General features: G+C 30.2%; 3 protein-coding genes across 5 annotated transcripts; all 3 read left to right on the top strand.

The window, feature by feature from the left end:
- Nucleotides 1–2,585: 2,585 nt before the first annotated feature.
- LOC137807469 (uncharacterized) lies at nucleotides 2,586–9,051 on the top strand. 2 transcript variants are annotated; one of them, XR_016519817.1, is made up of 7 exons: nucleotides 2,586–3,756; nucleotides 6,827–6,961; nucleotides 7,058–7,242; nucleotides 7,310–7,393; nucleotides 7,929–8,166; nucleotides 8,244–8,394; nucleotides 8,507–9,051. XR_016519817.1 is itself a non-coding variant. In XM_068608129.2 (7 exons), the coding sequence occupies exons 1-7, from the start codon at nucleotides 2,658–2,660 to the stop codon at nucleotides 8,819–8,821; spliced, it is 2,334 nt and encodes a 777-aa protein (XP_068464230.1). In that variant the 5' UTR covers nucleotides 2,588–2,657; the 3' UTR covers nucleotides 8,822–9,051. The 2 variants fall into 2 exon arrangements, 1 of the variants encoding a protein (XP_068464230.1); XM_068608129.2 differs by having other exon boundaries at nucleotides 2,588–3,756; nucleotides 7,310–7,520.
- Nucleotides 9,052–10,001: 950 nt separating this feature from the next.
- LOC137807470 (uncharacterized) lies at nucleotides 10,002–13,965 on the top strand. Of its 2 annotated transcripts, XR_011080527.2 has the most exons (8): nucleotides 10,037–11,325; nucleotides 11,436–11,555; nucleotides 11,651–11,832; nucleotides 12,308–12,518; nucleotides 12,669–12,906; nucleotides 12,982–13,132; nucleotides 13,233–13,607; nucleotides 13,725–13,965. XR_011080527.2 is itself a non-coding variant. In XM_068608130.2 (7 exons), exons 1-7 carry the CDS (start codon nucleotides 10,230–10,232, stop codon nucleotides 13,539–13,541), a joined length of 2,307 nt encoding a protein of 768 aa, XP_068464231.1. In that variant the 5' UTR covers nucleotides 10,002–10,229; the 3' UTR covers nucleotides 13,542–13,710. The 2 variants fall into 2 exon arrangements, 1 of the variants encoding a protein (XP_068464231.1); XM_068608130.2 differs by lacking the exon at nucleotides 13,725–13,965 and having other exon boundaries at nucleotides 10,002–11,325; nucleotides 13,233–13,710.
- Nucleotides 13,966–16,283: 2,318 nt separating this feature from the next.
- LOC137805908 (nod factor hydrolase protein 1) lies at nucleotides 16,284–18,836 on the top strand. Its single transcript, XM_068605789.2, has 2 exons — nucleotides 16,284–17,446; nucleotides 18,579–18,836. The coding sequence occupies exons 1-2, from the start codon at nucleotides 16,378–16,380 to the stop codon at nucleotides 18,626–18,628; spliced, it is 1,119 nt and encodes a 372-aa protein (XP_068461890.1). The 5' UTR covers nucleotides 16,284–16,377; the 3' UTR covers nucleotides 18,629–18,836.
- The last annotated feature ends 2,318 nt before the right edge of the window (nucleotides 18,837–21,154 follow it).

Below are 21,154 nucleotides of genomic sequence, written 5' to 3' on the forward strand. Positions count from 1 at the left end.
GCACATTCCTAGTCAATATCAAGTAGCAGATATTTTCACTAAACCTGTTTTAGGAGCATCCTTTTTTAATTTTAGGAGTAAACTTATGGTGGAACACATCTCCACCACAAGTTTAAGGGGGATGATGTAAAGGGATAATATATCTCAGTGCTTTTTAGTCTTTTCTGTTGTAACCACCTATTTGTTATAACTCCTTTATATACACTTGTAATTGTAATCTTTGATATGGATATTTCATATACATTTTTCCTTTTCTCAAACTCTCACTTTGTTTTACTCTTTTACCCTTTACCTTCCTCTCTCTTCACACTTCTTCTTGCCAAATCTGCATCAGCATATGCATTCTTCAACACCAGCTTCTTGAACTGCAAACCACCAATTATCACACCACCAAAACAAAGGAGCTTGTTGGTCTGCATAAACAAAGGAGCTTGATGGTATAACCAAGAAACCAACACCCTTTAGATGGCAGCTTGACCCCTGCATGTGGTTATCTGCAGCATAATTAAGCCACTACTGGGCCAGCACGTTATGTTAAGCTATGTGCACGTTATGTTTTACACGTCACAAGTTTGAAAAGCTAATGCAACCATATTAAACTACCATATATTTTTTTTTCTTTTTAAGAAATGTTAATTGGTTTACTTGATTCAAACTGATTGAATAATTATTATGACATGTTTTACTTTTCTTTTAATACAAAATAAACTAAATTAATCTGTAACAACCATTGACCAGCCAAATTTTATAACTTTATTTCTTCCATTTAGTCTATTTGCCAACCATATAATTTAAATTTACCAGGTCTTGGTCAAGTTCATCCAATGGTTACAGATTTAAAGATATTTCATTGCCTTATTTGTTATACTGTAATGTGGTCTACATACATTTAAATTTCTCCATTATTGCTTTCTAGGTATGAATTTATAAATTGGTTTTATATAAAATGTTTTCAAACCTGTTGGTTAATGATTTTTTTTATCTAATGTGAACTCCTATTTTATAATAATATTAAGGTTGAAACAGGTCTTTTTTTTTGGTCGGCAAAGAAGGTTGAAACAGGTCATAATAATTATTCAACCAGTTTGAATGAAGTAAATCAATTAACCTTTGATTAGAAAGATAATAAGTTTGCGTTAAGATATAACTGATTGTTTGTAAATTTCAATTTTTATTACAAAATACAAGTTTGATATCATAAATACAAAATTAAACTATTCCTAATTTCGTAATATTCTATCCATTCATTTTTTTAATATTTTTGAGAAATTAAGGAATATAATAAAAAATTTCGTTTTAATAAGATAATTATCAAGTTTCTTATTTTATCCATTTCTCTCTTCACTTAACATAATACACGTGTAAACTTTAAAAAGTGCGGTAAGAATTAGGGATACAATAAAAATATATATTATTAAAAATTTAAAGAGACATACGGTTGCTAATTTATTTATCGAAAATGTTTTGTTAACACTGAGTCCATTAATATAGACTTTTTTTTATCGGAATAAATGAAATTAATGAAATACATCAAGGGTGTCCCAACCCTTGTACAGATACAAATCCACTAATACAGACTTGACAACATGACATTGGGTGAGGATGTGGCAGTATATTTTTTGTAATTTTGATGGAAGTGATATGTGCCACTGAAGACAGTTTTATAAGAGTGTAAAATTTTAACATTTGAGTATGGATGCAAAAGCGGGAAAGTTTCGAACAAAAGGGAAGGTCGAACGTGAGAAAGAAGTAACGGCCTCGTCGAAGGGATGGAGAAAGAAGTCGCGGGAAGCATGGACTAAGCAGTAGAACAAACGAAACACGAACCATAAACATCTTTCTTATGCGGTTGTCACTGCTTCTTTGTTTGTTGTTCAAGTGTTCAACGTCATTGGTTTCCCTCATAATTAGAAGTGACCCTATATTACACCGATTACTCGAGTCAACAGGTGTAATATATGGCACAACTTCATGTAAAATCACGGCCAAAGTGGTTACCCATGTGTAAGTGGTTACCTGTGTTATGTTTATGGCCACCAACTCTTTACAAGTGTCTCAAATGAGTCAGGAATTACTCCTGCATCACCTCCACAACATTAAAAACTCGTCCTTACTCCTCAATCACTTTCAATTTCGTCATTACACCCATGACACCCATCCTACTAGAATTGGTTACCCAACCACAAGCTCCTCTACCTATATTGACACCAGCAAAATTGATTATCCGGGTGCGTGTAAGTAATCACTTTTGTGACGTTTATGACCATCCACTCTTTATGAAAAAAATTATTATTTTTTTTAAATATAAACCATATATTATATCGATTAGATGATTTAACCGATATAAAATACATAATTCTTAACCTAACAAATTATAATATATAAGTTGTTACTATAAAAATTGATGTGATGTATTATTTTTTATTTTATTTTAAATTTCGTAGCTCACAACTCATTCTGGTTTTTATTCTATTTTGAACTTACGATGTCACCGAAACCAATTTCCCTCTATCCCCATTTCAACGTACGACTCTTTGTTTATCCGAGTGACAAGATGATAAATATATTCTGGGTCCACACGTTAATTTCTCTCCTTTTATGATGTGCTTTTTCTGACATGAATTTCTCCAAGGAAACCCAAAAGGTCGGACACAATAATGTCTTCCGGAAAAGTTTTTCTCCTTCTCTCCTTTCACATTTTAATGTGCTCGGTGATGTCAGAAGAAGCTTCTGATTCATGGCTGAAAATCGGTTACTGGTATAGCGGCAGCGACTTTGCCGTATCTGATATAAACTCTGCGCTCTACACTCACCTCATATGCGCTTTCGCACAAGTCAACACATCCACCTTCCAAATCTCCCTCCCCTCAAAAGACCACCAAAGCTTCTCCACTTTCACGAACACTGTCAAACTCAATAACCCTTCCATCACCACACTTCTCTCCACTGGCGGAGACCAAAGCAACGACGCCATCCATTCCATGCTCACCAACGCTTCTTCAAGAAAACCCTTCATCCAATCTTCCATTGCAATGGCCAGGCTTTACGGCTTTCAGGGCCTCGACCTTTCCTGGTCCACCATCCAAACATCCTCGGATTCAGACAACCTCGGACACTTCTTCCAGGAGTGGCGAGTTGCTGCAAAATCTGATGCTCAAGCCAACTCTTCTTCACTCCCAGAACTCATCCTTACTGCTGCAGTTCAAGCTTCACCAGATTTGAATAATGGGACCTACCCAGTGGATTCAATCAGAAGTAACCTCAACTGGGTACATGTTAATACATACTCTTACCGTACACCCGTGACACAAAACTTCACTGCTGCACCCTCAGCTCTATTTGACTCTCATGTTAGTTACATCAACACAGACTATTACATCAGGGCATGGATTGGGAAGGGACTAGGTGCTAACAAGTTGATTTTGGGTTTGCCTTTCTTTGGATATGCGTGGAAACTCCAAAATCCAGAAAGCAACACGATAGGTGCAGCTGCAACTGGTCCAGCAGATTCCACGGACCAAGGAGCCATAAGCTACAAGGACATAAAAGATAATATTGGCCAAAATGGGGCTGCAGTACATTACAATGACAGTTATGTTACAAATTACTGCACATTTGGATGGACCTGGATTGGCTATGACGATGTTGAGGCTGTTCAGAGGAAGGTGAAATACGCCAGAGATATGGGGTTACTTGGTTACTATGTGTGGCAAATTTCTCAGGATGACCACAATTGGACACTTTCTCGCTCAGCAGGTACACAACACCACCAACACACTCTAAATATTTCTTTCTTAGTCCTAGTTTTGTTTTGGTTTTTTGCTAGTTCTGAGGTTTCAACAAAGTCTGCCTGCAAACTCAATTTGACTAGTCTCACAAATTATTGCCTTTTCAAAATAATTAGCATAAACTTCTTAAGAGATTAATACTTTAGGATAGTGATACCTAAATGAAAGTCTTTTTATAATACTTTAGTCAATTTGACTAAATATTTTTAATTTTTAAATTAGTTTCAATTACTGTAAAATGATTTTTAAATTGATATTTAATTAATAATCAAGGTTTTTCTACTAAATTATTTAAATAATTGGTAGTTAAAACCTCTAATTAGATATCAATTTAGAAACTATTTAACAATAATTTCAACTAATTTAGAAACTAATTTTTGTTTAGTTTCTAAAACAGTCTCTAATTTAGTCAGTTAATTATTATTTTTATTTAAAATTAGTTTCTATTTTTGATTTTCTTTTAGTTAATTACTTATAAATTATAACTATTAATTTAAAATTAAAATAGTTAATGATTAAAATCTTAATAACTAATGTTAGATATTTTATAAATTTTTAATAATAATAGTAAATATTTTAGATATTATAATTTTTTAATTTATAAAGTAGTATAAATTTATTGCTAATTAATTATTTATTGTTTTTAAAATTAATTTTTTCTTGTGTGTATACAATTAACCACCTCGTAAGGTAATTAATAAATTCAAAGGAATGATAAATTTATTTTTGCTAAGATCGTGATTTACACTTTTTCTAATTTTAAAATAAAAAATTATATTTTTTAATTTTTTTGTTAAAAAACAATTACTTTTATTTTTGTTATTACAAGACACTTGATAACTTGTATTTTTAATAAAATTATACCCATCTCTTATTTTTTTAATAAAGTGATACTTACCTATATTATTTTATTTAAAAATAATATATATATTAAATGAAACTTAAATAACAAGTATTCAAATTAAAACTTAAATTTTAAAGCATAAAAATAAAAAAAAATGAAAAAAAAATATTTTTACTTAATTATAAATTTATTATAAAATATAAAAAAACTATACTGACAAAAAATACTATTTTAATAAAAAATTATAAATATTTATAAAAAAAGTATGATTAAATTTATTACATTTAAATGTGATTTTAAGTATAAAAATAAATAAAATAAGAATTATGTGTTTTATTTATTGATAACATAAAAATAAGAATGTGTTTATCTTAAAATTAGAAAAAACATATACTAGTTGAAATATGAAAATTTGCAATAATATTGTAGCATAAATTATTAATACTTATAAAAGGAAGTTTTAATTATTAACTATAATAAAGTAATTTAATATGTAAAAATAATATTTTTAAATTTATCTAATTAAAGAGTTAAAAATTATTTATATTAGTAAATATGTTTTAATGATATATATATATATATACATTAATATAAAAGTTAGAAATAAAAACAAAATTTAAAATAAAAAGAAAATAAAATAAAAATTAATAGGATCAAGATTTCCAGTCCATCTAACCTTAGGAGATCATATCCTGTCTCGTTTCTGACATGCTGGACCAAAATGTGCTGAGTTAGTTCGTTTAGTCAAATGTTAGGCCATGTGTGATGATTTTTTTTATAAAAATATTTTATTTAATTCAAAAATTGAAAGAAAAGTTTTTTTTTAATTCTATTTTTTATTTGTATTTTATTACAAAGATATAATTATTCAGATTAAAAAAAGCAAACAAAGATATAATTATAATTTTTTAATTTAATTTTCTGTCTTTTATATATTAAACAAGACCCCTTCGAATATTTCTAAAGAAAAGGAAGCGGAATTTTTAGTATTTCATTTAGTTTTTTTTTATAAGAGAGAAATGAGGAAAATTTTAAATTAGAGTAAGTTATCTTCAAATTGAGATGGCGATAAAAAAAAAAAGTATTCTAATTGAGATCTTAATTACGATATCTCACTTTTATAAGATTTTTCACTAAAGTAACATTATATCATACAAGAATAAGTACTTTCCTTCACATTTTTTAATTTATTTTTAAATTTATTTTATTTTAATTTTAATTTTTTTGCATTGATTACAATTATGGTTATAAAAAGTTATTAAATCAACCCAACCCAACACTTAAAAAAAATTGTTAAATAAAAATTAATTTTAAAGACTAAAAAATTTACTCATTAAATATTATTTTAGAGACTAAAAAAATCATTAATATCTAAATTAATTTCTAAATTTATAAAATAATTTTTAAATTAATATCTAATTTAATCAATATAGTAACTAATTATTTTTAATCTCTAAAATTAATTTTTATTTAATAATTTTTTAATAGTATAAACAATTAATACTAATTCGATGGATAGCATTGCATAACAAAATATGACAGTTCTATGTACTGAACAAAATAAATATAATTGTGAATATCAATTTAGTCAATAATTTTATGGCATTATTGAGTTTTTTAATAAGATTAACCTCGAATCACAAGTTATTAATAGAGCTAGCTTGCTAGCTTGTTATTCACCATTTTCCACCTTGAGTCACAAGTAAATTTATTCATTTTTCTTGATATATGACTAAAAGTAAATAAACAAGATGGTAAACAATTTGATTGATATTAACAACAATCAATAATTATATATATAGTTACTATAATTCACCCTAATAATTTTTAATATATATATATATATATAGTTTTTTTTATTATTATGTGATTAATTTTTATTCTTTTTATTAAAATGAATTACTTTTATAAAATTTGAAAAATCGTATCAATCTAACATGATTTTATTATATGTGTTAAGATAATATGACTTTTATGTAATCATCTTGAACTAAAATGGTTTCACTTTGACATGATAGAACGAAATGAAATTATGACACTTTAGTATGACTTTCTTAACTTTATAATATTTTAAAAAATAACATGATTTTGATAATAAAAAGTAAAAATTAATCAATGCTGTAAATTTGAACATGAATGATCTTTACTTTCAAGATATATTGTTTGAAATATAACTTAGATGCTATGTTCTCAGCTGAACAGATTGATGACGACGGTAAAGAGGAAGAATGGAAATTGTTAGTGATAATTTTGAGTGTAGCTGCTTCTGTTATTCTTATATTAGGTATCACATTCTACTTCCAAAAGAAGAGAATATTCAGAACAGCTGGTAAATTTTTCCACTAATAGCTATGCTGATTTGCGATTTTAGATTGATATGAAAATGTCCATTGATAAAGAAAATTACCACTTGTTAAATATGTAGGGACAGTACTGAATGCTGGCAAACGTTCTTGGACTAAAATCTTGAACAATAAAAAAGCTGCAGAACCTTTTCACGGGAATGGTGCAGATTTACATGTCTATAGATTTTCTGATATTAAAGCAGCTACAAATGAATTTTCACATCAAAATAAGATCGGACAAGGTGGTTATGGCCCTGTTTACAAGGTTGGTAAAATGATGTTCCTGTGGAGTGCCTTTTCAGATGAAGATCCTAACAGTGTTGTTCTTTCAGGGCATCCTACCTGATGGTGAGGAAATAGCCGTAAAAAAGTTATCAAAAGCTTCTACACAGGGATTCGAGGAATTCAAAACTGAGGTAACACTAACAGCAAAGCTACAACATGTTAATCTTGTCCGATTGTTAGGTTTCTGCACTGAACGAGGGGAGCAGATGCTGGTGTATGAGTACTTGCCTAATAAAAGCTTGGACTTCTACCTTTTTGGTTTGATTTTCTTTACAACTTTTAAACTATATATATATATGCTTCAAATATTATACCTGCATCTCTCTTCAAGCTAAAGCTTAATTGTGAAAGGGATAGAAAAACTTAATATATATGATTTTGGTAGTCTAACTAAACGTTATAACATCGACTCATATTTACCTTCGCTTATATAATATTAAATATTTTTAACCTAAGAATGCATCACTCAACTTGTGTGAAATTATATATATATGAATGATTTGATAACAAATGAACTAATAAACCTAAGAAACTCGGACAAACTATCATTAAAAGTAAACTTTAAATGTGCCATTTTAGAAATTTACTTCATTTGTAGTTTTGCATATCGATATGTTGAATAGTATGATTCTTTTTTAACCTTCTGTCATATGAAATTCCACACAGATCCTATGGGACGACGTTTGTTAGATTGGAATAAGCGCGTTGATATCATTGAGGGAGTTACGCAAGGTCTTCTTTATCTTCAAGAATATTCGAGATTCACCATAATTCATAGAGACATAAAAGCTAGCAATATTTTGTTAGACGCAGAGATGAAGCCAAAGATTTCAGACTTTGGGATGGCAAGAATATTCACAAAAAATGAACAAGAGGCAAATACTAGCAAGATTGTGGGAACATAGTGAGCATTCTGACCTCTGATCATAAATTAACATATTTAGCAGCAAGTTACTTAGTTCTTCCAATTTTGTGATGCAGTGGTTATGTTCCTCCTGAATACGTTAGAGAAGGTGTGTACTCCACTAAATCTGATGTATATAGCTTTGGAGTGCTACTTCTACAAATTATAAGTGGCAAGAAGACACATGGTTTGTACAGAGAGAACGAAGATTTAAGGCTCTTGGAGTATGTAAGTAACAATTGCTGAAATTTTTGTGTTCTATATTATTTGTTTTAGATTCTTGAAGATAGTTATTTGATTCATTGGGATGTTTTATTTAGTGTGAAATGGGTGCATGCAGGCATATGAGTTATGGAAAGAAGGAAAGGGTATGGAGCTGATGGATGATTTACTTGACGATACATGTTCAGAGTGCAAACTAGTGAGATGCATGGAAATTGGTTTGTTATGCGTCCAAGAACATGCAAGTGATAGGCCTTCAATGCTAGAAGTTTGTTCAATGTTGAGAAACGAAAACAAATCTCAAGCCATCCCCAAAAAACCAGCATTTTCAAGAGTGCAAGACAAAGATGATGATGTAAATGAGTGGCAACCGTTACAAAATATTTCAGTCGATGGTGGAGTCGTCACCGAAACTGAAATGGTAGGCAGGTAGAAAGAACCATTGATCATAACATAAAATTTGAGATTGCTACCTCTCACACTTTTTGAACTGGGTCATCAAGGAAGGTAATTAACATGTAATCATGATTACATTTATAATTATCTATAAAGAGAATATTAGATTTTGAAGTATACATTTTTGTATAAATTTCTGTTTACTTTTACATTTATATTTTTAAATTATTCATGTTTATATTTATAAAATAAAGTTTATTATTACTTATATATTATTAGTTTTTATTTTTAATTGGTATGTGATGTTGAACTTTACATAGATTTAGGTGGAATAAAGTCACAGGTGGTTCTTTAGACTTGTTTGACTATAGTTGGGAGGAAAAAGGGCAATGAGATGGAGACATTTTCCTACAAATTAAGAAAGACAAACAATGTACGCATTCCTCGAAACAGAAACATAGCCAATTTTTCCTTTAACAACTAATTACTTGTCCCACTCAAATTCTCTAACCCTCATATTTCTTCAATTCTCCTACTTAATATCATCAAATCACTATTTCAGATTTCAGGCATAGAGGCCTACTGGATTTGGAATGTACTCATAAATTCAATGCCAAAAGTATAGTTTCTTCAAAGCTTCCATGCATCTTCTCTTTCTTGTCTCTTTTCCTGTATTTTAACCATCACGTGCTGGTATGTTTTTGTATCTAAAAGAAGAAAAATTATAAAATACTTTATTTTCTATTCACCATCAATCATGTTACAGGTTTAGCAAGTTGAGTTTTTACTTTTCTTTTATCTTGTACCATGATTTGAAATTTAATTTCTGCAATGAAATCAGTTTTCAAATCATATTTGTGTAAAAAAGTATTTTCTCATTATAATTTTAAATAGTTATAGTTTTTCAGTAAAAAAACATTTTATTAAAAATAAAAAATGAATTCAATAATTAAAACAATAATAAATAAGTGTAATATTAAATTAATAATATATATATATATGTGAAATAAAGTTATCTATATTTTATGTACTAATTTCTGCTAATGAAATACCTAAGACAGTTTTGTGAACAGTGGTGGAGACAGAGAGAAAAAAACAAGAAAAAATGAAATTGTTTTCTGGTCTTGGTTGAATTTAAACGGTTACGAAATAAGTAGCTTCACGTCTTCAACACGCATTCACTCTACAATTGTATTGTAACTTATTTTAGAACCTTCATTATTGTTCTCTTTACGCTACAATGGAGTCCCGTAGTTTTCTCCAATGTGAAAAAGTGTGAAAAAGTTAGTAACAGTACTGTTGTTGGTGATGGTGATGATGAAGTCAATATTCTTAATTTCCAACAAAAAAAATGAAGAAAAGAGAGCGGTGCTAGTGTCAGAAGAACCTGACAACACATAAATAAAAATTTTCTTCATCACTTTTCAATTCTGAACATTATTAAGATGCCTTCTAATGTCATCGTTTTCTTCACTGTCTATCTCATCTTCATCTCTTTCAAATCTCACTCCTTTGCAGATAACCCTTCCTGGGTGAAAGCCGGTTATTACTATTCTGGCAGTGAAATTTCTGCTTCAGACATCAAAGCCACGCTTTTCACTCACCTCTTATGCGCTTTTGCCTTCATAAACTCCACCACCTACAACATCTCCATCAACTCTTCGGAGGAGCAAAAGTTCTCCACCTTCACCAACACGGTGAAGCTCCAAAACCCATCTGTTTCAACGCTTTTATCCATCTGGGGTGGCAAGAGGGACTCTTCGGTGTTCAACTCAATGCTAAATCAATCTTCTTACAGGAAGCTTTTCATTGATTCTTCCATCAGAACAGCCAGGTTCTATGGCTTTCACGGTATAGACCTTACTGGGGCGTGGCCAAGTTCCCAGGTTACCAATTTTGGAACCCTTTTGAAGGAGTGGCGTGCTGCAATAACTTCTGAGGCAAGAAACTCTACCAAGCCAGAGCTGTTGTTGGTGATGGCAGGTTACTACCTTAAGGCTTCGGACACCTTGAGTTACCCCTTCGATTCAATGCAGGAGAATTTAGATTGGGTGCACTTTGTGGCTTATGATTACTATCTCCCTAAGATGGACAATGTCACGGCTTTTCATGCGGCTCTGTATGGTTCATCTGATTGGAAAAACACTGATTCTGGCATCAGAGAGTGGAGGAGGAGGGGGTTCTCGTCTAAGAAGCTATTAATTGGGTTGCCTTATCATGGATATGCGTGGAAACTTGTGACTCCTGCACCAAACAGTGGCGTGGGAACCCCAGCTTCGGGACCAGCCGTCACAATGGATGGTTCCATGGCTTATAAGTTGATAAAGAGTTACATTAAATCCTTTGGAAATGGAGTTGTTTCACATTACAATGCAAGTTGTGTGGTGAACCAGTTTTGTGTTGCGTCCACCACTTGGGTTAATTTTGATGATGTGGAGGTCATCAGGGCCAAAGTTTCTTATGCAAAGGAAAATGGGCTACTTGGTTACAACGTGTTCCAAGTAGGCAATGACGAAAATTGGGAACTTTCAAGAGGGGCAGGTGAGTTACAGAACAATTTATATAAGTATATTGTTATGCATAAAATATTGGTCTTAGTTTTTGAAATAACATATCATATGCATCACTTCCTTTACAAAATAATCCTTCAGCTCAAGCTGTAGATGAAGAAATTGAAGATCATCACAAGAAGAGGTTGCTAATAATTGTTCTGCTTGCTACTTTGACTTTGGTGCTTCTGTTGGGAATTGTATTCTGCTACTACCACATAGGTAAGGATGTAATGAGGAGGAAAAAATTGAGTTATCTATAAAGAGACTGGAACATATAAATCTTTCCTCTGATTTATGTCCTACCATTTTGGCAGGCACAGTAGCCACTGTTACCAAAATATTGTATAAACTGAGATATTTACCAGGAGCAGAAAAGGATATCGATGCAAATGGTTCTGATTTGACAATATTCAGCTATCTCACTATTAAAGTGGCAACAAATAACTTCTCAAAAGATAATAGGCTTGGAGAGGGTGGATTTGGCACAGTGTACAAGGTAAGATTTGGAAATTCATCTGTTAATGAAATATGCTTCGTGCAATTAGAATATCTGAACTGAAAGTTAAAGCCATTATTTCTGTGGTAAGATAGTGATGGTGTATTCTTTACATGCTTTTGTAGGTATTAAATTGTTCAAACAATTCAGTCTCTGGTTATGCAAACCTCCCTTTAGCTGTAATGACAACATTTTTTTAACATCTGCCACAATAAATTTAGAGATAACAGTGTTTTTCGTCCATATAAAAATTGGTAATAAATATATTTTTATCTTTATGTTAAAGATACTATAAAAAACTGAATTGTTTTTAAAAATTAATTTAAATAAAAGATATTAAGTACATATTTCCAATATTATATATATATATATATATATATATCATGTATAATGTATGCAATATTATGGTTTTCTGTTGTATGTACATCTTGACATTTAGTTCTTGGATGACTAAGTTAGGACTTTATTCTGTCAGGGCAAATTACGGAAGGGTCAGGAAATAGCTGTGAAAAGACTCTCAGAAACCTCAAATCAAGGCCCTGAAGAGTTCAAGAATGAAATCGCACTTACAGCAAGACTACAACATGTGAATTTAGTTAGACTTCTGGGTTACTGCACAAAAAGGGATGAGAAGATTCTGATCTATGAATACCTGCAAAACAAAAGCTTAGATAATTTCCTCTTTGGTCAGTTGCTACATCACTTGTCCCTCATTTAAGCTGTTACATTTCTTCTAAGCTTCTTAACCTACTGCTAAGCTCAATTAAACTTCAAATTAGCAATCATATCAGCTACACGTTTATGTGAGTAATAATTCAGGGTTGAACTTGATGCAGATCCAACGAAATCAATTCTTTTAGACTGGAACAAGCGTGTGAATATCATTGAAGGCGTTACTCAAGGCCTTCTTTATCTCCAAGAGTACTCAAATTTTACTATAATTCACCGAGATCTTAAATCTAGTAATGTTTTGCTAGATGAAAATATGAATCCAAAGATATCCGATTTTGGTATGGCTAGAATTTTCAGAAAGTATGACCTTGAAGCAAACACAGAAAGGATAGTTGGAACATAGTAAGTGAATTAGCAATGATCATGTATTGTGGATGTTCCTTTTTTGTCTCTGATCACTTCCTGTTGGCTTTGCAGTGGGTATGTACCTCCTGAGTACGTGAGAAAAGGCATATACTCAACCAAGTACGATGTTTATAGTTTTGGAGTTCTTCTCTTGCAAATCATAAGCGGAAAGAGGACTTCATGTTATTATGGCATGCATGAAAATATGACCCTTTTGGAATATGTAAGTTATCTCATTTTTTCTCTATGACTGTTCTATTTACTTTATGATTTATTCTTGGTTTGCTTGATGTTGAACTAAGTCATGTGCTTTATTATTTCAGGCATATGGGTTGTGGAGGGAAGGAAGAGGTGTGGAGTTTGTTGACCCTTCATTGGATGATACAACATCTCCTTGTAAAATCATGAGATGCATGCAGGTAGCTCTGCTGTGCGTTCAAGAGAACTCTGCAGATAGACCTTCCATGTTGGAAGTTGATTCACTGCTGAAGAATGATGGTGCAGTTATTGGTACTCCCAAAATGCCTGCCTTTTCAGTTCAGAAACGTGGAGATGAGGAAGAAACATCTCACAGCGGAATCAAATTTTATTCAATCAATGATGTTACAATTTCTCAACTGGCACCAAGATGATGGAGTAGGACATTCTAGTACTCTCACAAGCATGTCACTTTTGTTCGACTCTGCTAAGCCTACCAGGTTTCATCACTAATTCTAAACTCACAAAGTTATAGTGACGATTAATTTTTGTTTTTAAAATTACATGCATATGATTTTGTAAGTAATTTTAGTGATGTTCTTACACGTTCTGGTAAGGTATCGAAGGTCTTCTATCGTCAATTCTTGATGGGTCTAGTCTTTGCCTTTGGTCCTCAGTCTTAGTCAAAGATGATGGATACCAGGAAAAGACACTACGCTTCAAGAATCAATATACGGTAATTGAATGTAATAATTATTTAATATACGGTAATTGAATGTAATAATTTTTATTAAATGCGTGTATCTTGATTTTAACATGGTAAACTTATTTTATAAAGTAGGTTCATGATTATGGAGTCCTATTAGCACAAATAATTCTATTAAGTGTTGGTAGCTCCTTCACTAACAATCAAAGTGATAGTGGTTTTATAATTGGAAAATCATCATCGCATCTTCTCTGCAAATTGACTGCACCTATTGAACGAATTTGAGTATTAAGTGTTGAACAAAGGTCAGGATTAGGAAGTATACAAGCACTGGTATTCAAAACAATGTTTTTCATTATAAATTATACTTTAAAACATAACGAACTCATAATATTAGTTTATTTTTACTTTACCTTTTTGGGTAAAATTTTCAGAAAGGAACTTCACACTTTTCTTCCATGGAGCTCGTGGTGAAGTGTACTTCGAATTAAATTCCATTCACTTTCTTATTTTGCTGGTGGAAGGAGATTTAGAATTATATATAAAACTAAGGCTTTGTTTGAATGGTAATAAAAATGGAAAAGAAAAAAAGTGAAGAAAAGAAGAGTAAAAAGTGAGGAATTAAAGAAAATATAGAGGAAAGTGAATGAAAATAAGTGAAAAAAATTTAGTTGATTTGATTAATTTAATAGAAAAAATTATATATATATATATATATATATATTAAAAACAATTTATTTATTTCTAAATGATTTGATATTAAAATATTTTTTTTAAAAATAACAAAATTGAATAATAATTTGTCACTAATTATTAAATTTTTAAATTATTATAAAATCAAATTCTTAAACAAAATATAAGTCTTAATATACTAAACAACATTAGAATCTAAATTTAGATTTTATCCATTAATATTAAACAACATTAGAATCTAAATTTGGATTTTTAAACTGGAGAAAGAAAAGGAGAAAGAGCTAAGGTTTGATGTACTTGAATAAGTAAGACACTTTTTTTGTTACATTGAATATTTATTATTATCTAAATTTGAATTTTTTACTAAATTTAATGGTTTATTTATGGGTTAGTCTTGTGATAAAACAAACCAGTTCTCAAAGTTTTACTTTAACAATTATAATCACATATGGTTAACATAATTTAGATATAATGTTATAGGACAAACATAGTTTTAAAAAAATAAAATAAATTAATATAGAAGTTTCTATTCTCCTTTATACATAAAAATACTTTATTTCGTATTCACATTTTGTATTTCTTCTTTTATGAATTTAACTTAGCAAGTATTTTTTCAATAGTAATAATTAAAAAGTAAAATGTGTCAAATGAATTTGATTCACCTTTTAGATTTGATATGAATGAACTATTGAATTACGTATAATAGCGGATTCTTATTATTATATTTTCTTAACTTATTTTATAGAAGATTTTGGATACAACTTTTACTGTGAATTTAAAAGACACATTATTTAATAATTTCCTTTCGTGTTATTTTATAATTAAATAATTTTACTTTTAATAATAAAAAAATATTTATTTTAATAAAATAAATAATTGATTTTTTATTTTAAATAATTTTTTTAAAATAATGGTTATTTCCACAAAATTATATATTAAATTAAATTGTTTTTAATTAATTATTTATAAAAATAATTAAAATTATAAAGTAATAAAATTATAAAAATTAAATATGATATAAATTTTAATATAATAGTAATGTGAATACAAATATGTAGATTAGTTTATAATATATATATATATATATATTGAATCTTATATTTTGAAAATTATAGGTGTTAAATTGTGTCGTGGAGTATTCAAAATGAAAAGTTTATCATCCCTGGCCACAAATGTAAGCTTTTCCATCCAAACTTTTTATAAATTAAAAATATATATTATATAGAAGTTGTTAATCCGAAGTTACATGTAAGCCAGCTAACGATTAAATGTTTTAGTAATTTTTTTCCTCAAATTTTATACTGTATGATTAATTTAAATTTAGGAATTGAATGGTCACTTGTGACACTCCCAAGGGCTACCCTTACAAGTCAAATGTAGTAATTCTATATTTTTTATTCATTCACCTCCTCCTCTATTACAAAGGACACCCACAATAAGGGGAATCCAAATAAAAGTGTAGAGAAGATAAACTAATCCTATAATTATTATTTTTTATGAATACGTACAATTTACAATGCTAAAGTTTTTTTTATCTTATTTTTAATCACAAAATATTGTGTCAAAAGTTATTGTCCCTCACAACTGGTAATCTTTTAGCACCTTAATTATAACTATTATTTGGATATATATTGCAATAAATTTATAATTACGTATTTTTACAACCATTTATTAAACTCGCTATAGTTGAATATTTATGATACAGAATTTGGAAAATAAAATGAAGTGAGTTGACATTGAAGCATGAAGTGCAGAAAGAGGTTATTGTTGTAGTTGTTTGGACGGCAAGAGAATCCATTAACATTCTCTTCACACTATTTATACAGGTTCCATTCTTCAAGAACTTCAAAAACCAAAGTTTCTTCATCAACATGTTGCGTTTTCTGTTTTTACCATTTTTCTTTCTCATAACCGTTACAAGATCCACTTCTGACATCAAAGCCATATATTGGCTTCAACAACCACTTTTCCCTCCTCAGGCCATAAACACATCACTCTTCACTCACGTTTACTATGCTTTCCTTGCACCCAACAACGCCACCTACCAACTCCACGTTCCAAACTCCACCGCCGCAACCCTCGCCACGTTCACCGCCACCCTCCGCCCCTCCGTCGCCCCTCTCATCTCTATAGGCGGCGCTAACTCCAGCTCCGACCTCTTTGCCGCCATTGCCTCCAACGCCGCCGCCCGTGCTGCTTTCATCAACTCCACCATTGACGTCGCACGCGCCTTCGGCTTCCACGGCGTTGACCTTGATTGGGAATTCCCTCGCACCGCGGACGAAATGAACGATCTCGGACAGCTCTTCAGAGAGTGGCGCGCCGCCATCGCCTCCGAGGCCTCCGCCACTTCCCGGAAACCTCTCCTCCTCACCGCCACCGTGTACTTTTCCGTCGATTACTTTCTCTCCGAAACGGCGTCGTTGCGATACCCGGTGGGTTCCATTAACGATAATTTAGATTGGATCAATGTTATGAGTTACGATCTTAATGGGCCGTGGAGCAACCTTACTGGGCCTCCTGCTGGGCTCTTTAACCCGAAAAGTAATGCTAGCGTGGACTATGGGTTACGGTCCTGGATCCGGGGTGGGGTTATTCCTAAGAAGGTGGTGATGGGTTTGCCGCTTTATGCGAGGACGTGGCAGTTACTTGACCCGAGTGTTCATGGAATCGGGGCTCCAGCTGTTGGGGCGGGTACCGGGTTGGATGGTGCAATGGCGCTGTTTCAGGTGTTGGAGTATAATAACGAAACGGGTGCGAATGTGGTGTATGACAAGGAAACGGCGTCGGTTTATTCTTACAGTGGTAGTAATTGGGTCGGGTACGATGACCCGGTAACGGTGGCGGTTAAGGTTGGGTTTGCTCAATCTCTTTATCTTCGTGGATATTTCTTTTGGGCTGCAGGCCTCGATACCAGCGATTGGAAAGTCTCGACACAAGGTATTGCTTCAAGATTACATTCATTCATATTATTTTAAGAAAATACAACCATAAGTAATAAAAAATTTAGCATATTTTTATTTTATTATTAATTAAAATATATATCTAAAATATTATTTTTATTATTTTATTTCTTTTTTTTACTCTGGATTCCTATAAATTTCTTTTTTTAGTTTTGGTCCTTATTATTTATTTTAGTTCTTCTAAAATATTTTTTTCTTTTTAATATGCTGATTATTTACTTTTAGTCTCTAACAAATATTTCTAAAGAACCAATTCGAAATAAATAAATATTATAAGAACTAAAAACATATTTCAATGTGACTAAACAAAATAACAATAATTAAAAAAGAGTTGCATGGTCCAAAAGTAAAAAAAAAAATCATAGGAATGGAAACAAAATAAGACTGAATTTCATAAACTAAAAAAATATTTAAATTTAATTTTAATAATCTGAACGATTTTTAAAAAAGTACCTGAGAAATATATTACTAGTATTTTCAAAAGAAAAAAAAAAATTCTCGTATCAATAATATATATATATACACACTGATAGTGAAAAATAATTATTATCATGGAGTTATAAATTATCATATGTTATGGGTGTACTGACTCTTTAAGATAACAAGCTTAAAAATTATTTAAAGAATTATTTTTATTGGTTAATATCTATATTATACCCTTATTTTATTTTCACCATTTGTTTAATTTAATTATTAATAACTATTTCCTAATAACTTTTAGTCATCTAGTTCTGTAAAATTAGACTTCAATGATACAAGCTTTAAATTATAATTAATCATTAAAAAGAATCTTCAAATAATTTCTTTTCGTCATTAAGTATTATTTTTTAAAATTTAGGACACGAATGTTAATTGTGTAATAATCATTTAACGTAATCCTCGTTCTTTAAGATTAATAAAGAACTGATATGACTATATTTGTTTAAAAATACATGAATTCGTATTATCTTTTCATTGTTAACTTTTATACACATTGCTCCTCAATAAGAAAGAAAGAAAAAAAGTTATTCTTTCCAATCAAACAACTATTGAGTTCTTTTTTTTAAATTTTGCTTTAAAGTTGAAGATAAATTTGAATAGTAGCGATCTAACTATTGGCATTAATGCAGCTCTAAATTCATGGACACTTTGCATAAATGAGAAAGGAGGAGTGAACTGAAACTTGAGCCCGTCACTTCATGTTTATGCTATCATTTTCTATCTTGCAGGGAAGATTTTCTTTTCTATTTCAACATCAAATAATTGAACTTCAAGTAGATGACAATGCCTTCATTCACCAAATTAATTATTTTTTACCTAGATCCATCTAGAACATAACATGAAAGGGAAATTTTCCCCTCCTTTTATGCAAAACATTCTCTATTTAATGGATTGTGTTAACATTGGTGATATATATAAAGAACTTGATATGAACCAATGATATATGTGTGCAAATTTGTCGTTAAGTACTTCTAGTAAGAAAAAAATTAATTATTTTATAAATTAAAACTAGTGTATGTATAAGCTAATTTATAAAAATTATTTCTATTAACTTCTTTAAAAATCGTGTAAACTAATTTTAACTTTTTTTTAAAATAAAATTTTTTATATTAGACATAATATGCAACTTGACGTCTCAATTAGACCGTCACCTCGAGTAACAACAATAATTTGTCAAAAATATTATTAAAAAAATAAAAAAAAATATGGAAGAATAGACTAAACCTCATGTTAAAAAAAACTAATTTTTACTTAAAAAAAGTTTTTTTTTCTTTCTTTTAAGTACATGAAACATTTCATCTATATCTTAAAAAAATAAATTTATTAAATCTATTTTATAAATTAAAATTAATTCAATACTTCAAACTGTGAGAGAAAAAGATCATGCAATGTAACCCACTATAATTAACTTAGCAATAAAAAAAGTTGAAGTAATTTATACAAATTATAAATTTAAATTTTATTGCCACCATTTATACCAAAAGAATAAGAATTGATAACAATAACTACCAATAACTAATACGTATTTGTCAATTATTTAAAATAGGGAGTAATTCCGATCATATATACAAAGAAACAAGATTATAACATATATAAAATCTTATAGTAGTTACAGAAGATGATTTTGTTTATAAAATAACAAATATTCATCATTCGATTAAAATAGAATTGAACCAAAAACATATTTGAAAATCATAATCGTAAAACAAGAAATCTAAATCATGGACTATAATTATTATAATTACTATAATTAATATATAATAATTTTAATATACCTTTTTTCTAAAAATAATAGAAAATTAGATAAGTTTAATGTACTATTTATATTTTTTATATAATTAAAGAAAATTATTTTTTGTATAAATTATTTTTTATTATATAATTAAAGAATGACTTAATTTATAGAAAATAATTTTTTATTACATATAATTAAAAAAATAAATATAATTTTTTGGTTTTTAATACATTAAAATTATTTTGAAATTTTAATAAAATTTAAATAAATCATAAAATTTTATCGAAAAATTAAAACAAAGAACTTTAACCGATAAAGAACATATTTAAAAAGAACATTAAAGTCTAACATTAAGTGAAATTAAAAAACATGACAATCTAATTTAAAAACAATGTAATTTATGAGATGCTATCCCATATGGGGCCTTCTTCATTGTATCGTGGACATCTAAGCAGAGATGGACTATCATCATCATTATTTTCTTCTTCGTTTTTGTCAGGTAGAATATCAGACCCTATTGAAGGCAGTGTGGACTGATAACAATGTATGGTAGAAACTGGATGAAGGCAGATTCTTCCTGCACCCAACACATTTTAACTGGCACCCAATCACATATAAGAAAAAGATAGAATTACCCTTAATGAATTTCATAATACTTTAAGTGTGATCTGCACCCAATTTCCTACACCCAACCCTATTCTTCTTCTTCTTCCTTTGTGCGTGAAGCAGCTGCCGCAGCTACCGTGAGTCACCTTCTTCTCCATTTGTTTGCAGCCACCGTGACCTTCATTATCGCAGGCAGACCAGCAGCCGTGACAGAGAGCTTCTGAAGTCGAAGAAGGAACCATCAAGGTACGACATGCCTACTGGATATTTTTATCTATATTTCACTATTGCGTTCCGCATAAATTTTTCCATAATTCATTATTGCATTCCGGATATTTTTATCCATAGGTGATTAGTGGCTTCCAAATTTTTTATCCGTAATGGAGTTTTGACTTGCGGATATTTTTATCCGTAATACATTTTTGACTTGTGGATATTTTTATCCATAGTAGACTTATGTGTTGCGGATATTTTTATCCGAAATTTGTTGTTGTTTTGCGAATATTAATATCCGTATTAGTGTTAGGAAGTTAGGGCACTTGCTTCTATGAAATTTTTCATTTGTTCTTTTATACTATGTGTTATAATTTTTTATATATGTTGGATTGAATGTTATTTTTATGAATGTAACCTTCTCTTTTGCAAGTCAAAGCAAAGCTTCACACAACAATGAACTTCCTCTATCTCACCATACAATATATTTTCAAAGTGAAGAAGACAAGGACATGATGGGATTTTAAAAAATTCGTTGGGTGCCAGTCACAATTGATCGGGTGCAGGAAGCAATTGCCTTGGATGAAATGCGAAGGGTGATGTCGTTGAAGTACCAAATATCTACAATGGACTCAGAGAAAAAATATTTTC

This window comes from Phaseolus vulgaris, chromosome 3 (genome assembly GCF_051622355.1).
Source record: "Phaseolus vulgaris cultivar YP4 chromosome 3, ASM5162235v1, whole genome shotgun sequence".
Taxonomy (NCBI): Eukaryota; Viridiplantae; Streptophyta; class Magnoliopsida; order Fabales; family Fabaceae; genus Phaseolus; species Phaseolus vulgaris.

Bases quoted from the DNA above. Each gene is read 5' to 3' on its own strand.
- LOC137807469 (XM_068608129.2), top strand. From the start codon at position 2,658: ATGTCTTCCGGAAAAGTTTTTCTCCTTCTCTCCTTTCACATTTTAATG. The intron at 6,962-7,057 runs GTAAATTTTTCC...TTAAATATGTAG, and splicing joins GAGAATATTCAGAACAGCTG to GGACAGTACTGAATGCTGGC. The intron at 8,167-8,243 runs GTGAGCATTCTG...TTTGTGATGCAG, and splicing joins AGCAAGATTGTGGGAACATA to TGGTTATGTTCCTCCTGAAT.
- LOC137807470 (XM_068608130.2), top strand. From the start codon at position 10,230: ATGCCTTCTAATGTCATCGTTTTCTTCACTGTCTATCTCATCTTCATC. The intron at 11,326-11,435 runs GTGAGTTACAGA...ATAATCCTTCAG, and splicing joins GGAACTTTCAAGAGGGGCAG to CTCAAGCTGTAGATGAAGAA. The intron at 11,833-12,307 runs GTAAGATTTGGA...TTATTCTGTCAG, and splicing joins GATTTGGCACAGTGTACAAG to GGCAAATTACGGAAGGGTCA.
- LOC137805908 (XM_068605789.2), top strand. From the start codon at position 16,378: ATGTTGCGTTTTCTGTTTTTACCATTTTTCTTTCTCATAACCGTTACA. The intron at 17,447-18,578 runs GTATTGCTTCAA...GCATTAATGCAG, and splicing joins TTGGAAAGTCTCGACACAAG to CTCTAAATTCATGGACACTT.